Here is a 16,953-nt window from a genome sequence, read left to right as displayed (position 1 = left end):
TTCCACTTATGGGAGAATCCAAAACAAGAGGCCATAAATACAAGATAGATTCTAGTAAACCCAATTGGAAATATGGAGAATTTTTTTTACTGAAAGAATGGTTAGAATATAGAACTCGCTATCACAGGGAATGGTTGGATCAAGTAGTTTAGAGGTTTTCAAAAGGAAATTAGCCGATTACATGAGAAAAAAGGAATAGAAAGTTATGTTGAAAGACTGAGATGATGTGATTGGAATAGGAAGAGACTCATGGTTTATAAACATCAGCACAGACTACTTGGGCTGAATGACCTGTTTCTGTGCTGTTTATTCTGTGTAATTCTAAATGTGCATGGCCAAGTCTAATTAATGGAAGATGCTGTTAGGTGCCCTGCAATAGCAAAGTTTAGTCCATAATGGTAAGGGGCTAAGTGAAGGATACTTGAACAGGATCATCATGATATCTGATGCAAATAATAAACAAATTATAGTATGCATACCAATCATAATCTAGTTATACAATGGCTTTTTTGTTGTCTTTTTTTGAAATATATGGATGGATGGAACAGTGTTGGGGGGGAATACATTTTTCATATAATAAGTAGTGTCAGGCCCAACACTGTCTATCAGACAGGTTATTCTCACACTTTCCTACTTTGTTGAAGTTTGGACAAGTTATAGATGCCATATCAAGGCCCTAGAACATCATCAACGCTGTCTTAGAAGAATCTTGTGAATCAAGTGAGAGGACAAAAGAACAAACATGAGCATCCTCCAAGACAAAGACATGCAAAGTATAGAAGCCATGATAATCTTACATTAGCTGAGATGGACAGGACATGTCATCAGAATGCTCGACTCAAGATTGCCCAAACAGGTGCTCTGCTCAGAGCTACACAATGGAGCTCATTCACATGGGGGCCAAAGGAAAAGTTTCAAAGACAAGCCTCCATGAAAGTCTGTTCTGTTAACATCAAAACTTGGGAGGCAGATGCCAATTGTGACCAAAATAGAAATCTATCATCAAAAATGGTATCAAGACCTTTCAATCAACAACAGCAGCCACTGAGAGAGAACAGTGAGGGGAACAGAAAGCAAGGTCAGCTGCTTGAGCCAATAATCCACCACCACCCCTGTTGGCTGATAACCAATGTCCTCATTATGGCCTGTAATTACAGAGTCTGTAAGGCTAAGATGGAGATCATAAGCCATCTGTGAACCCACAGCCAACACTGACATCTCAGCTAAACCCAGCCATCCGCAAGGAAGAATCATCCTCAACAAGAAGGATTGCCGATGATGATGGTAATACGAATCGATACACTGATATATATATATGACAGGAAGAATCAGTTTGGGAGAATGGACATGTTTTGTTACATTTTATGGGGTTTTTTTTGCTAAGAAAGGCCTTAAATAATTGAGACTTTGATTTTTGAAGGGAGATAAGTTAATATTTAGTTTTCTATCACCGGGTAGGTGTTAGGATCAGATTAGATCAAGAGATAGTGCAGCTCAATGTACAAAAGCAAAGTGATTGAATAAAGACAAGATATAATAAAATTAAAGACAAGTTTTAATGCATGTTTGTGGAAGTGAATGAACAGAAAACTAGCGGTTTGGTGCATTTTCATATTATTACTGAATCAGAACCTTCACATACTCCTATATAAGCTACAAATTATATTTGGATTGGGAACACTAACATTATAGAATAAAACACAATTTATTTAACTTCTTTACTGTCAAATATACATTTTACTGGATTTGAAAATAGAATACATGAAAATTGAATTCAAATATACATTATGAATATTCTTGTCAATAGCATCACTATTTTTCAGTGATAAATTATGGTCAGTTAAATTCAGAGAACGGCATAGATGACAAATAAACTAGATGAATCAGGTAGTGATTTTCATACATAATATATTTAAGCTTTCTTTTACCCCTAATTTATTTTATCTATCAACTTACTTATTTGTGAAGTTTATACAGTCAAGACAAATATTGATATATAGCACTTATGCAATATGTCACAGTAGTAAAATCAATACTTTCAGCAGCTGAGCCAATATGTAGTAACACCCGAATGAATGGCTTCAGTTTGCTGCATGGCATATGTTAATATTCTATGCCTTGTTATAGTTCTTACAACCTATAGTTGCAGCATGTAAGTAAAAGTAACTAGTCAGATCAAGATTATAGTAAAAGCTTGGAAAGAACTATGCTCAATAAAATGGACAGTTAGCCTAATAGTAGTGCATGCACTCTTTAAACAGAGTATTTGCACAATCTTCAGTGTCGACCCAGGTGGTATTCAAATGCTTGCATTTTTTTTGTTACACGAGCTAGTATAAAATAGTTAAGGATTACGACATTAAGTTGTTCAAAATAACTTTACAATTGTTATAGACTGTATATTACTGTACTGAATCTTTCATTATCTATACATAAAAAGGCATATTCTTAAATTTTATTTCTTTTGTTCTTTCAATCTATTCTAATTTTAATGATTTTTCTGATCCTTTCCTATAGGCATGACAGTGGGATAGTTATATATGCTCTATTTCTACCCATCTGTATCATCCATAGAATGAAAGGATATGAATCAGTGCTGAATTTTTCCACTACTATTTAACAATGCCAGCTAAAAACTTTTCCATTGAGGTCAGCCAAGTGTCCTCCTTCCGAGAGTAAAGTTGTTTGCTACATCTATCAGGCTGCTCAAAATGTGATGTGCGTGCGTGCGTGTGTGTGTGGGGGGTACTGTAACAACAGTAACCAGGACAAATCATTCTTCATTCAGCTTACTATATTCTACTGTTTCTTCAGCAACTGTTTTTCACTTTGGATAGATTTACAGAGGCAAAGACAACTAGTTACAAAATCCATTAAGCAATCTGCAACAAATAATCTGGATGGAAATAACAAATTAAGTATGAAAAGGATATTTTTGCCAGCCAGTGCTTGAAAATTAGATTGGACATCCTTTTGGAAATCAAGAAGAGCTTCACACTTGCATGGATCTTGAATAGTGATTTTTCTCTGAGCTTCTTCTGCAAAGTAAAAATCTATTCTGTGATTATATGCATGTTTATGATTTGTCTTATTTTCAGTAACTGCTTAACTGCTTTTGTAAAATGGGATAGCAAATCATTCAATATTTTTCAAATGAAAATTATCCATGTAAGAATGGCAAAGTAAATGGCATTCATTAAAATCAAAATTCACTCACATATAAATGGTCAGTAAAATTCTGTTTGACAATAACGTTTTAAAAGAAAGGCAAGTGTATGGAAAATTAATTCAAAGAACGCAGTCAAAGAATTCGGGAGATTCCAATTCAAGGTAAAAGTTAACTGGCGCAACAGGAACACACCCTTCAAATAAATTAACATGACAATGAAAATACGTTGCCAGCAATAACCCAAGTAGAACCAGGACCAAGGATAGACGATGCAATTGCTCAGTATCTTGTAAAATAATGGGGAGTGTAATATTCTGGAAAAGTGTTCTGAAGGAATCAAATTTTGATAGAGGTAAGTGGCTTACTTGCACAAGTTTTCTGATCCTCGTTTAATATAAAACCTGTAAAGCACCTGCAGTAATAGTCTGTTTCTGTGTTCACACATATTTGCTCGCAATCATGGTTCCCAAAAGCGCACATATCCTCCACTGTAATATTTTATTAAAATTAATGCATCTTATCCATAAAATTTGGTGATACCAATCTAAATTCGGGGTTACAATAATCACAACCAGAATGTTCATTTGTTCCATATGAAACGTTTTATTAAAGTATTTTGTGTGGGTAACGGAAGCAAATCATAATGTTCTGAAAAGTGGGCTTTCTTAAAGATTACTTGTACAACTAGGTTGAGCCTCATCAGAGGACATTAAGCATCAACAATGTGGTGTTTGACAAAAGTAAAATGAAGCTCTCTACCCCTCTCTTATCCTTCCATACACTCATTACCACCTACTATTTTACTAAGCTTTCGGCTTCCTGTCCTAATATCTCCTAGTGGTTCAATGACAAATTGTATTGGGTAACACTCCTGTGCAATGCCTTGTGGCATGTTACAATGGTCAAGGTGCTTCATATGTGCAAGCTGTTGTTTCAAATATAGGTAATATGCTGTATATGTGAACTTCATAATATCGCTGAGAAGCATATTTACATCTTGAGCTTGAGACGATGTCTGCCACCCGAGCAGGCAGACATGAAGCAGGAATGGAGATGGGCTAACCCCAGAGTGGTTAAGACGACAGGCTCACCTCAGTAGCCACTGTTGCGGTTGCTGTTTTGAACTCTGCTTGAAGTGCTGGCAAGTATATGGAAGGCAGTTAAAAAAATTTCCTGCTGCCTCTCCTGGCTGCAGTTTGTTTGAAACACATACTGGAATGTCTCCTCTCTTAATGGGCCAAGAATTTAAAGGAAAAGCTTTTGCAACATGAGATGCATAATTTTATTAAATTTGTGCAAAACAGTAATAACAGCATGTGAACAAATTGGTAACTCCTCACCAGTGGAGTGACAGTGAAAACTCTGGGCAGTAGTTCAGATCTCCAAGAGGATAAGATTGCACAGTACTGAGGAAGAGTTGCCATTCCGTGTCAAAGCACAGGCTTGGAGCATTCACGACCTTGTACTAAGTCCCTCAGGCATCGGATTTAGATAAACCTCTGCTGGATCAGATGATCTCTCACAATCATGCTTCCTGCAAAGATTTTGTTCTGAAGCCCCAGGGCTGGACACTTCCATATTCAGTCAGACCAACTCATGCAGCAGTAGGTTCCTCCTCCGTGTCCACTGCCCCTCCTCTCCTATGCCCTGCTACTCCTCTTCCTCTGATGAGCTCAGCCCACTGTGTCTGCATCCTCAAAAATCACTCCTTTTCGATGGCCCATATTGTAAATGGCAAACGGACCATAATCATTTACAAGACCCTTGCAAGTATTGCTGGGCACCACCTGAGCAGTCCAGACAGCAAAGGCACAACTTTAGTAGCCTGATAGACTGCTCTGTTAGGGTTCTGGTGAGCAGATGGTTCTCATTGTAAGACCTCAGTGCCTCTGTTCCTTGCATTCATAGTCAGGAGGGGGTGGGGGGTGAGATAAACCAGCTGCTGAAACTTAAACTGGTGGAGAATGAATGCATCATGGCAGTTACTAGGAAAGCATGCATACACATGAAGGAAGATCTCCTTGTGGTCTCAGACCAGCTGCATATTCAAGGAGTGGTAAGCCTTCCTGTTAATTAACCTTTCTGGTTGGTCAATGGGTGCCTTGTGGCAACATGGGTGCAGTCCATTATGGACTTGGGGGAAATCAGGCAAAGGCAGCAAAACCCAGTGACCTCCAAAGCAACATCGGTTGGGAATCTTATGTAGTCTCTAGCCTTTGCAAAGAGGGCATCTGTCACCTGGGTGATAAAGTGGTTTGCAGTGTTACTCACAAAAAGAGGGTGTAGTGGAAAAATTAATCCAGGCTGGTCTCTTGGTTAAAGCTGGTTTATTTACAAGATACTCCTCAGTGCTACTAAACTTCCTAATAGTGTCCACAGTGTCCCAGCTGTACCTTTTTATTCTATTTAGATGGGATAATTAATGCCCATCACCTGTTCAACTAACAATTGGTTTTAACAAGATAATTGCCATATTAACAGATTCCCCTCTAATGTCACACATTTCCACATCCATAATTCTCAAATTTCTTTTGCCACACACAATACCTACACACCATTGCATCATTATAAAACACACCTCTTCCAACAGATTTAATAATTTTTTAGAGCCGGCACTTCTTTTTGTAAAACAGTCTGAAAGTTGGTGACTTGTGTCGACCCATTTTCTCTTAGAGATCTCTTTTCTCGCTAAGATGTCCTTTATGCTGGCTAGGTCTATTCGTGGCCTTTTTTTCCATGACACTTTGTGGAATGAACGTTGTCCCAAAGAGACCGGTTATCAACATAACATTCTATGGGCAAACTTTTCCCCACATTGCCACTTACATAACATTTCTGTCAATATCTTGGATAAGTAAACCCCCATATCTACTAAGGCTAATGTTTCAGCAGCTAAGGTGCTTTTCACTACCCTTTTTATTTTCTTGGCCTCCCAAGCCAGTGGGCAACATTTATCGTCCTTTCCCACCAAGAATATGATGAACCCTGCTGTGCTAGAGAACCCGTCTGGAAGATCGGCATGTGAAGCATCACTAAAAATGACCAACCTCATATCTTCTGGATCACCCAAGGCTGGAAACTTGAGCACACACCTCTCAGAATTTAATTTTAAGTGTTTTATTTGCTCTCAGAACTTGCTCAACTGTAGCATTTTTCATCATGGCACTCAGCTCCAACACATCAGAACTAGCGTCAGGCCTAGTTTACACAACCAGTTTAACTGCCCAATCAAACTTCTCAACTGTTCCATTTCTTTCTTGGTAGCAGGATCCTCTTATTGTGAGGATATACCATGAGTTATTGGGCTATAATTAACATTTTCTAGATAAGATTGTTGATTCAATGTCACTCCTAACTTGCTCTGTTTAATGTCTAAACCATGTATTTAAAGGCCCCAGAAGTCTGACTTCCAACCTGGAATTCCTTCTTTATCTTCTCAATTACCCATTGTTCAAATTCTACAGATCCTCCCCACAGGAAATCATCAACATGCATGCTAAAGATCCCAGCTAGTTTCTCCTTATGGTACCAGTAGAACATCGCGGCATTTGCCTTTAACTGAATGCAACCTGCTTTCAACAAGACAGACCTCACAGAAAAATACCATACTCTTAATGCATCATTCAACCCGTAAACACATTTATTCGACTTCCATAGCTATTGCAGTTTGCAACCTGGTTGATCAGCTAATATCTTATGTCACATGTCATCTATTACTGCATGGTTTCTTTCACAAAGACCATTACTAAACGGACTCTCAGCTGCAGTGTGCATAACTATGATGTTTAAATTTTCACACATATCTTGAAATTCCTCACTGGCGAATTCCCCACCATTACCTGTGAGGAACTTCATTGGTGTTCCTAATCCTGTTCCTACCCATTTCTCCATGACCTTATTGACAATGGTCCTTTTGCATCACATTGTATAGACTAAATCTGGTTGCCATATCCATGAAGCCTAGTAAAGAAATACCACTATCCTTGTCCCAAACTTTCAAGTCCATTGCCACTGCATCGTTAAACTCCCTGGCTAGTAGCAGCTCACAACAGGTCACAGTGCTGTCTTGCGATACTTAACGCAAATTTCACACTGAGCAGTGATTTGTTTAATAAGGTCATCATATCCTTTATCAACCACTCCCGCATCTCGAAGTAGAGTCTTCGGTTTCTGTGGCGCTGGATATGCAAACTGTCTATGTAATTTCCAAATGTTCTTCTTTTTGTCCACCAGATTCTCATTCTCAGCAGTTAACAAAGCTTCATGAACTTGTTGATGAGAAATCTCTGGCTTCCTTAGTGGCAAGCAATAATGGCCTGACCAAGTAGAATGTAGATCCACATTTTTTCCAAACACGACTGCTCTATCATGCTTCATATCTAGCGTCATCTGAGCCTTCTTCATCTCAGATTGACTCAACAGTAGCGGTATTTCGCTAGAAACCACATTGATACTGATAAACAGATTGATCTCTGCTATCTTACAAGGGAGGACCACCTGTTTGGAGGATGTTAATGTATTGTCATCTCCGAACCTGAAGCAGGTAGAGCTTTCATACTCCTTGACCTTCCACCATTCTGCCGCATCGAGAGACTCCAGATAGCACTCAAGCCAATCCATGCCGCACACCGTAGAAGTGCAACCACTGTCCAGAACTGCATAGTTGAAGGAATCTACCATCAAGATACTCATCACTGGATTCAAGCTCAGTGATCAATACAATTCCATCATGGCTGTCACCATCATCATTTTCAGTTTCAGATGAATCCGTCTTGTGGGTCACTTCAAAAACACAATTCCTTCACTGTGGGCAGTTCATTATGTAGTGGTAGCGGGAATCACACTGAAAACACCCATTAACCATTCCCCGTGCATTTTTTTGGGGTTTAAACGTCTACGGTCACCATCCCAGACACGCTTTTTGTCCCGACTCTCAAACTGGCTAGGGTTACGACCATTTTCAGACCTCTTGTCATTAACCCCAACTTTGTATTGGAATCTTCGTCTAATATTTGGTCAACCACAAATTCAGCTACCATTGAATCGTCTATCCTTTGTTTTCCAGCATAGTTGTTCGCCTTTGCTAAAAAAGTTGCAGGGAACGACTGTTTCCCCAGATATTTTTTCAGGGCAGCAGCCACTTGATCTAAGAGAGATTCTTTCCCCCGGAACTGAACCCCTGTTAGTGCTAAAAGTCTATCAACATGGGAAATGCGAGCACAGCCCAGTAACTTAAATGCCAATACTGATTCTGGAATTTTAAGTTCAAGTCACTGTAGTCTCCTGCACCATTTATCAAAATCTATGATATATTCTTCCATGGACTGATCATCTGATTTCCTAAACCTATCAAAGATTGTCCAAGCTTCATACGCTTCCAATAACTCAACCTTTTTGTAGAACTTATCCAAAAATTGTATCAGACGGTTTAATCCCTCTTCATGATCCAAATCATCCACTTTCCACTCTGAAAATACATTACTCCTTACCTTAATTTTGGCTGGTAATGATAACACCAAAGCCATACCTTGCTTCTTCTAGGTTATAGTAGTAACCTGGGTCCAACTTCAACTTCAGCCTTCCATTGCTGATAAGGTTCAGAGCCGAAAACATTGGTGGATTGTCAAAACTTGCGATTTTGCACCATCCTTCTGCCATTCCATAACTTAAATTGTCAGCAACAGTACACTTCTTTTTCCTCAGAGGACTCAGGCAGAAATCTTCATATACGGCAATCAATCAGCAAAGCTTAGAGTTCATCCTCTGCTACCATGTTACTCACAATAAGAGGTTGTGGTGGAAGAATTAATCCAGGTTAAAGATGGTTTATTTCCATGGGTACTCCTCAGTGCTACTAACTTCCTAATAGCTTCCACACAAAGAGTTCCAGCTGTAACTTTTTATTCCATTTAGATGGGATAATTAATGCCCATCACCTGTTTAGCTGACAATTGATTTTAACAAGATGATTGCCATATTAACATGCAGTCAACTGTAAGATGTCACTGGGGTCTGCAGCTGGGTCTTGGAAGGATCCAGCAGTGAAGAAATTCAAGGCCATAATTACCTTGACCGATATTGGGAGGGTGTGGTTATAGTTCCTCACTGTGTCTGTAAACATCTGCCTGGAGAGTCACCGTCTCCTTCAGCACTGATTTTCTGTTATGTCCAAGTAACTTCACCTGTTCTGGTAGATTCTATCCTAAGGGTAGTATCTCCTTCTGCTTGTGTCCCCCATCCCTCTACTTTGGTCTCCTGAAGCCTGGGGTTTCTTCCTGCTCCACAGTTTCAATAGCCCCTGTTTCTAAGGGTGCAGCACCCATATCCAGCTACCCTTCCTGTTGGTCAGGTGAGATCCAGGCAACCTTGGTCAGTAATCAGTGACCCAATGTCCAGGCGATGCTAGGAGATTGATAACCCACTGAGGTGACTAAGTTCTGCCTTTTGGCCCCTCCCCTTCCTTTGACATGCTCCTGCAACATTTAACTTCAGGAAATGAGCACTTTCACACATAAGATGGCCTGCCACTAGCCTGCTGATTCATCGATGACATTCCACTCTCCTATCTTCACTGTGTGAGCACTGAGGTGAAGTCCAGCTGCCTTTGGAAAAGTCACAAACCATCTGAAAAATTGGCTTTTACTAATCCCTTAAATGCTTCAGTTGGCCCCTTAATAAGGGTAGGTAAATCCAGAGGCCCACAATCAACCCCGCCCTCATGCAAGACGCTTGCGGAGGGAACAGAGGTGGAAGTGTCGGCCATGCGATGCAGTGGCCATTTTTTTCTGCCAGCCTTCATTCTGGTCCCTTCCAGGGTGGCAAAATGCAACTTAAATCTTTACAAGAACTGTGTAAGACTGAAAGAGTATGTGGCGATTATCATCAGGTTCATACCCGCTACAGCCAACTATGATCTTGCAGAACAACACATGCCCATCGTGAATGGCAAAGCCCTCGTGGTAAGTGGCTTACGTGAACAGGTTTTCAGGTCCTCATTCAATATAAAACCTGGACGACACCTGCAATGATACCCTGTTGTGGTGTTGACACATATTTGCTCACAGTCATGGTTTCCTGCAGCACATAAATCCAAACCTGAAATAAACCATTAAATTTAATATATCTTATTCATTGCTGTACTTAAATGACGGCGATAAAATCACAAACAAAATGTTAACACCTCGACGTAAAATGTCTTATAAAAATACTTAACGTGGGTAAAGTGAACAAATCTACAATTAGTGCCCTGAGAAGCCGGTAATGGACTTTCTTGGAGATTATGGGCAGAATTTAATGGTCCCCCACTGGCATGTTTGCTGGTGGTTTTGGGTGGGTGGTAGAGAGTTGGTGGTGTAAAATCTCATTGTCTCATTCTTGTAACTAGCAACTGGGATTTTGAATCTCTTTTTTAAAGTTATCAGTGTCTATGGAGACCGTAACAAAACTGGGGGACTTGTTGTGGGATTTCAAATCCACAAGGTGCACTGGGATTTGCTAAAGTTTAAGTGAACAAGATATCACAGTGACTTTTACTGTAATTATTGAATAGTTAAGTCTATTGTGGAAGCTTTTCTCAAAAGAGAGGATTTGTCTTTGAGTGCTTTGCAATGGTTAGCAAAGGTTAATTTAAGAGTGAGGCAGAAAAGTTAGAAATAGATTTGAGAGAGGTGCCCGGAAGTCAGAAATAGTTGAGGTTACTGGCTCAACATTTGAATCTTGAGGAAGGAAAAGATAATCCAGAAAAGGCACAGATTGAGTTGGCTTGGATTCAACTACAAATGAAGCAACTTGGACTCAAAAGAGTGGGAAAAAAAAGAAACAGAAATGAAAAAATACTTGGGCCCAAATCTTCCAGGTCGTCAGAGACTTGGATGTACGGTGGGAGATATGTATCAGGACATCGTGTGGACATACGTGGGAATTTCCCAGGAAGTGTAAACTTTTCTTGGGCTGATTCCCTGCTGCCCGGGACCCTCCACAAATGTCTCCAACCCTGAGCTACAAGCAAAGCCTTGGGCCAGATACACGGAACTTACCAAGGAAATGCTAGACAGTTTAATACCTGCTCTAACAGTTGGGTAACTCCACAACCAACCCCCTTGATCATGCACTGACCAACCAATTACACCCTAGACCACCTGACAACGCTCCCTGACCACCCGATTACTCCCCAACCCGACCCAGCTACCACCCAACTACCCAACCCAACCACCCAACTACCCATCCGACCCAACCCGACTAATCCTATGACTAGATCTGACTGCCCCCCCTCGACTACTTGTCCATAACCAATGACTCCCTCCCCCCCCATTAACTCAACTATGCTTCGACTCAACTACCCACTCACCCACCAACAACCTCAGCCACCTACCCATCTGCCTACCTCACCCAGCTACCCACCTCGCACACCCAACCCACCTATCCACGTCACCAACCTATCCATTCACCCATTCATCCACTCATCCAATCACTCATCCATTCGCTAACCCATACTCATTCATTAAAAGACTGCATCTTTAAAAACTTATCTGAATAGAGCAGCTGGTGCCATAAAAAGGGGCTGTGTCCTCTCCCTCCCCCGACTCTACTCCGCTCATAGATTTAGACAGGAGCTGCTGTACTGCCCATTCATGTGTCAGCCAGGATTGGAAGGTCCAGGAAGAAATGGGCAGCAGCATTGGGTCAGTAAAGTCTTAACAGGCAGCAGCAGTGCGCCCGGGGCATTAACTCAAAAGAGATAGAGAAAAGCAAAAGTTTGAGTTTGGGAAAGAAAGAGAAATGTGAAAACTTGTGTTAGAATTCCAAAAGGAAGAGAAAGAGAAAGGCAGAGAGAAAGGGAAGCCAAGAAATTTGAATTGGACAGGAAAAGGCTTCAATTATAAGGAGAAGAACAATTTCATTGAATTCAGAAATAATGGATCTGATATTTGATGTATGTGTTAAGTGGAGTGGTCTGTGGAAGTTTGAACAGAAAACAAGTTAGAAAAGTAAAATTTTCAGGTAAACAACAAAATAAATCTATACCCATAATGACACAGACTCATTTACTATTTACTATACTATCACAGTAGAAACGCGAAGAAATATCATTTAGCCCATCTCACTCATGATCTTCTTTTGGTCCATGTAAAGGACACACTCAAACATTTTTATCTTTCCTATTGGCTCTAGATACATGAAATAAAAAAGAAGCCATTCTAAGGCCTGAACAGGAAAGGGGATCTGTTGTATTTTGTGTATTGGTGTGAAAGCAAATCTAATGCTTCATACTATTCGAAGTTTGCTTATCATGGAACAGCAAATAAATTACAGAAGGGATCTTAAAACATTTTTTTCTTCTATATGTTATCAATTTGGCATATTTTTAATGTATAACCTATCAGCAAATAGAACAATTATCAGTATCTATATTCAATGTGGGTACAAAATGGAGAAAAAAAATCTTTCCAAGAGCTGTGTAAAGGTCAAAGAATCTATAACAATCACTTTCTAATATCATAGGAACAAAAACAACACTTAGGCTCATACCACCTACAACCAACTATAACCACACAGAATAACCTATGTCCATTATAACTTGGCAAAACCCCAGTAGTTAGTGGCTTACTTTAGCAGGTTTTCTGGTCCTCGTTCAATATGAAACCGAGAGAGCACCTGCAGTAAATGGTATAACCATTGCCATGTTGCTGTGCTCACACATGTATGCTCACAGTCACGGTTTCCAAGGGTGCACCTGAAATATCATCACCTAAAATATTTCATTAAATTTAATGTGTCTTATCTATAAAAATGGGTGAAGGAAACAATCTGATATTTATTACCGCATTTTAGTGGTAATCAAAATCACAAGCAAGAAGCTAAATATTTCCCACATAAAATGTTTTATTAAAAGTATTTTAAGTGAGTAATGTGAGCAAATCTACAATTCGTGCTTTAAAAAGGTGGTCATAGAGTCATAGAGTTATACAGCACAGAAACAGGCCCTTCGGCCCATCGTGTCTGTGCCAGCCATCAAGCACCTATCTATTCTAATCCCACTTTCTAGCACTTGGCCCTGTATGCTATGGCGTTTCAAGTGCTCATCTAAATACTTCTTAAATGTTATGAGGGTTCCTGCCTCTACCAAGCCTTCATGTAGTGTGTTCCAGATTCCAACCACCTTCTGGGTGAAAAAGTTTTTCCTCAAATCCCCTCTAAGCTTCCTTCCCCTTACCTTAAATCTATGCCCCCTGGTAATTGACACCTCTTCCTATCTACCCTATCCATGCCCTTCATAACTTTGTATATCACTATCAGGTCCCCCCTCAGCCTTCTCTGCTCTAAGCAAAACAATCCTAGCCTATCCTGTCTCTCTTCATGGCTGAAACGCTCCAGCCCAGGCAACATCCTAGTGAATCTTCTCTGCACCTTCTCGAGTGCAATCACATCCTTCCTATAGTGTGGCGACCAAAACTGCGTACAGTACTTCAGCTGTGGCCTAACTAGGGTTTTATGCAATTCCAGCATAACCTCCCTGCTCTTATATTCTATGCCTCGGCTAATAAAGGCAAATATCCCATATGCCTTCTTAACCACCTTACCTACGTGTGCTGCTACCTTCAGGGATCTACGGACATGTACACCAAAATCCCTCTGACCCTCTGTACTTCCTAGGGTCCTACCATTCATTGTGTATTCCCTTGCCGTATTAGTCCTCCCAAAATGCATCACCTCACACTTCTCAGGATTAAGTTCCAGTTGCCACTGCTCTTCTCATCTCACCAGCCCATTTATATTGTCCCATAATCTAAGGCTTTCCTCCTCACTATTTACAACATCACCAATTTTCATCTCATCTGCGAACTTACTGATCACACCTACTATATTCACGTCTAAATCATTAATGTACACTACAAACAGCAAGGGTCCCAGCATCAATCCCTGCAGTACACCACTCATCACATGCTTCCAATCACAACAACAACCTTTGACCATCACCCTCTGCCTCCTGCCACTAAGCCAATTTTGGATCCAATTTGCCAAAATGTCTTGGATCCCATGGCTCTTACCTTCTTGACCATTCTCCCATGTGGGACCTCGTCAAAAGCCTTACTGAAGTCCATGTAGACTATATCAACTGCACTACCCTCATCTAAACAAGTAGTTACCTCCTCAAAAAATTCAATCAAATTTATTAGACATGATCTCCCCCTCAGAAAGCCATGCTGACTATCTCTGATTAATCCCTGCTTCTCCAAGTGGAGATTAATCCTGTCGCTCAGATTTACACTTCCTAAACTTCTCTAGGGCTTCCACTGTTTTTAGCCCTCTGTATCTGCCATAAGCCTCATTTTCTTTCCTTATCCAATCCTCAATATCCCTTGACATCCAGGTTTTCCTGAACTTGTTGGTCCTACCCTTCACCTTTATGGGAACATGGTGGCCCTGAACTCTCAGTATTTCCTATTTGAATGATTCCCACTTGTCCGATGTACACTTTCCTACAAGTAGCCACTCCCACCTTGGCCAGATCCTGTCTTTTATTGAAATTGGCCTTCCCCCAATTCAGGATCTTTATTTCCGATCTTTATTTCCATAATTACCTTAAATCTTACAGAGTTATGGTCGCTATCCCTGAAATGCTCCCCCACTGACACTTCTACCACTTGCCCGGCTTCATTCCCTAAGATTAGGTCCAGTACTGCCCTTTTTCTTGTAGTACTTTCTAAGTGCTGACTCAAAAAGCTCTCCTGGATGCACTTTAAGAATTCTGCCCACTCTGAGCCTTTCATGCTAAGACTATCCAGTTAATACTGGGGAAGTTGAAATCCCTTACTCTTATTACCCTATTATTTTTACACTGCTCTGAGATTTGCCTACATATCTGCTCCTCTATCTCCTCTTGACTGTTTGGAGGCCGATAGTACACTCCCAGTAAAATAATTGCCCCATTTTTGTTTTTAAGTTCTACCTATATGGCCTCATTTGAGGAACCTTTTAAGGTACTATCCTTCCTTACTGCAGTAATTGACTCCTTGATCAATGGTGCAATGCCACCTCCCCTTTTACACAACCCACCCCATCATGCATGGAGATTCTACACCCTGGAATATTGAGCTGCCAGTCCTGCTCCTCCTTCGACCATGTCTCTGTGATAGCAACAATATCATATTCCCATGTGTTAATCAACAGCCTCAATTTATCTGCCTTATTTGTAAGACTCCTTGTGTTAAAATAAATGTGATCCAGCCTTCAATTATTCCTTTGTGCCTTAACAGGTCCATATTTGCTCTGCCTTCCAGGCTGACTTAGTTTCTTGTCTATACTTGGCTGTGCATCACCCCCAACTGTACCTCCACTCTGTATCCCACCCCCTGCCAAATTAGTTTAAACCCCACCCCAACAGCACTAGTAAACCTCCCTGCAAGGATATTGATCCTGTTCCAGGTCAGGTGATAGGTCTTCTTAGAGATTATTTGCACAACTGAGTTGTGTGTGAGACTACATCACAGTGCATTTAGAACCAACCATGTAGTTCTTGACTAGAGTTAAGTGAAGCTCTACATCTTTACCTCCTCCTTCAAAATGTTTCTTTTTGACTGAGCTTTGGGAACTTGTTCTTAGGTGACTCAGTGACAAATTTTGTTTGGCAACATCCCTCTGAGATGCCCTGGAATGTTTTACTATGGTAGAGGTGCTATGTAAGGGAGTTGTCCATATGGTTGAATATGGGCATTGTGCTGGATATGTGAACTTTATAATGTCACCTAAAAATATTCATTTCTACCTTATGTATTGTTTCATGATTTCCTCCCATGCATTGAAGTAAAACTAGGAGATTTTCAGTGACATATTCTACTGAAGTAAAATACCATAAATATGAAATTAGATCCCTATGAGTGAATTATTAATATTTTTATGAATCAATTTAATGAATTTTCAACATTAACAATGAGAGGAAGAGCAAAGGACTGTGTTAGTATTTGGTGGGACTGTGGAAGTTTGAATAAAGAACACATTAATGGTAAGTGGCTTACGTGAGCAGGTTTTCTGATCCTCGTTCAATATGAAACCGGGACGGCACCTGCAGTAATATGAGGTTGGCGTGCTCACGCATATGTGCTCACAGTCATGGCTTCCAACAGCACACATATCCTCACCTGAAATATTGGATTAAATTTAATATATCTTTTCCTTAAAATTTGCTGAAGAGAAACAAGCTAAAATTTATTGCTGTGTTTTAATGGTAGCAATAATCACAAACAAAAAGGTCAACATTGTCCATATAAAATGTTTTATTAAAAGTACTTTAGGTGACTAACATGAGCAAATCTACATTTAGTGCTTTAAAGAGGTGAAGATAGATCTTCTTAGGGATTATTTGTACAACTGAGTTGCTCATGTGACCACTTCAGAGGGCTTTCAAAACCAACCATGTGGAGCTTGACTTAGTTAAATGAAGCTCTCTACCCTTGTCTTCTTTTTCAACATATTCCTTTTTGACTAAGCTGTTAGTAACCTGTAATTTGCTGACTCAGTGACAACTTTTGTTTGGTTACATTCCTTGGAATGTATCACTATGGTAGAAGTGCTATCTAATGCAAGTTGTCGATATGGCTGAATATAGGTATTGTAATGGATATGTGAACTTATGTCACCCAAAAATAGTAAATTCCATCTTGATGTATGAAGAAACCTTCACCGCGAATTCCTAATGAGGTGGTGGTGGTGTTACAGATTTTTCAGGAAGTCCAAGTTGCTATACAACATGCATTTTCAGATGCGTGTTGTAGACTGGAACTTTG

At 40.2% G+C, this 16,953-nt stretch overlaps 1 protein-coding gene across 1 annotated transcript in view; it reads right to left on the bottom strand.

Annotated features, from left to right (window-relative positions):
- Nucleotides 1-1,721: 1,721 nt before the first annotated feature.
- LOC121277795 (matrilin-3-like) overlaps nt 1,722-16,953 on the bottom strand; it is a 39,628-nt gene continuing 24,396 nt past the window's right edge. Inside the window, exons 12-15 of the mRNA XM_041187432.1 lie at nt 16,186-16,308; nt 10,142-10,264; nt 2,934-3,038; nt 1,722-2,333 (exon numbers count right to left, since the gene is read on the bottom strand). Of these exons, the coding sequence (XP_041043366.1) occupies nt 2,278-2,333; nt 2,934-3,038; nt 10,142-10,264; nt 16,186-16,308 (407 nt within the window). The 3' untranslated portion in view covers nt 1,722-2,277. The remainder of the gene's footprint in view (nt 2,334-2,933; nt 3,039-10,141; nt 10,265-16,185; nt 16,309-16,953) is intronic.

This window comes from Carcharodon carcharias, chromosome 5 (assembly GCF_017639515.1).
Source record: "Carcharodon carcharias isolate sCarCar2 chromosome 5, sCarCar2.pri, whole genome shotgun sequence".
Lineage (NCBI taxonomy): Eukaryota > Metazoa > Chordata > Chondrichthyes > Lamniformes > Lamnidae > Carcharodon > Carcharodon carcharias.
The sequence above is the reverse complement of the archived record's forward strand: the minus strand, read 5'-3'. Positions and strand labels throughout refer to the sequence as shown.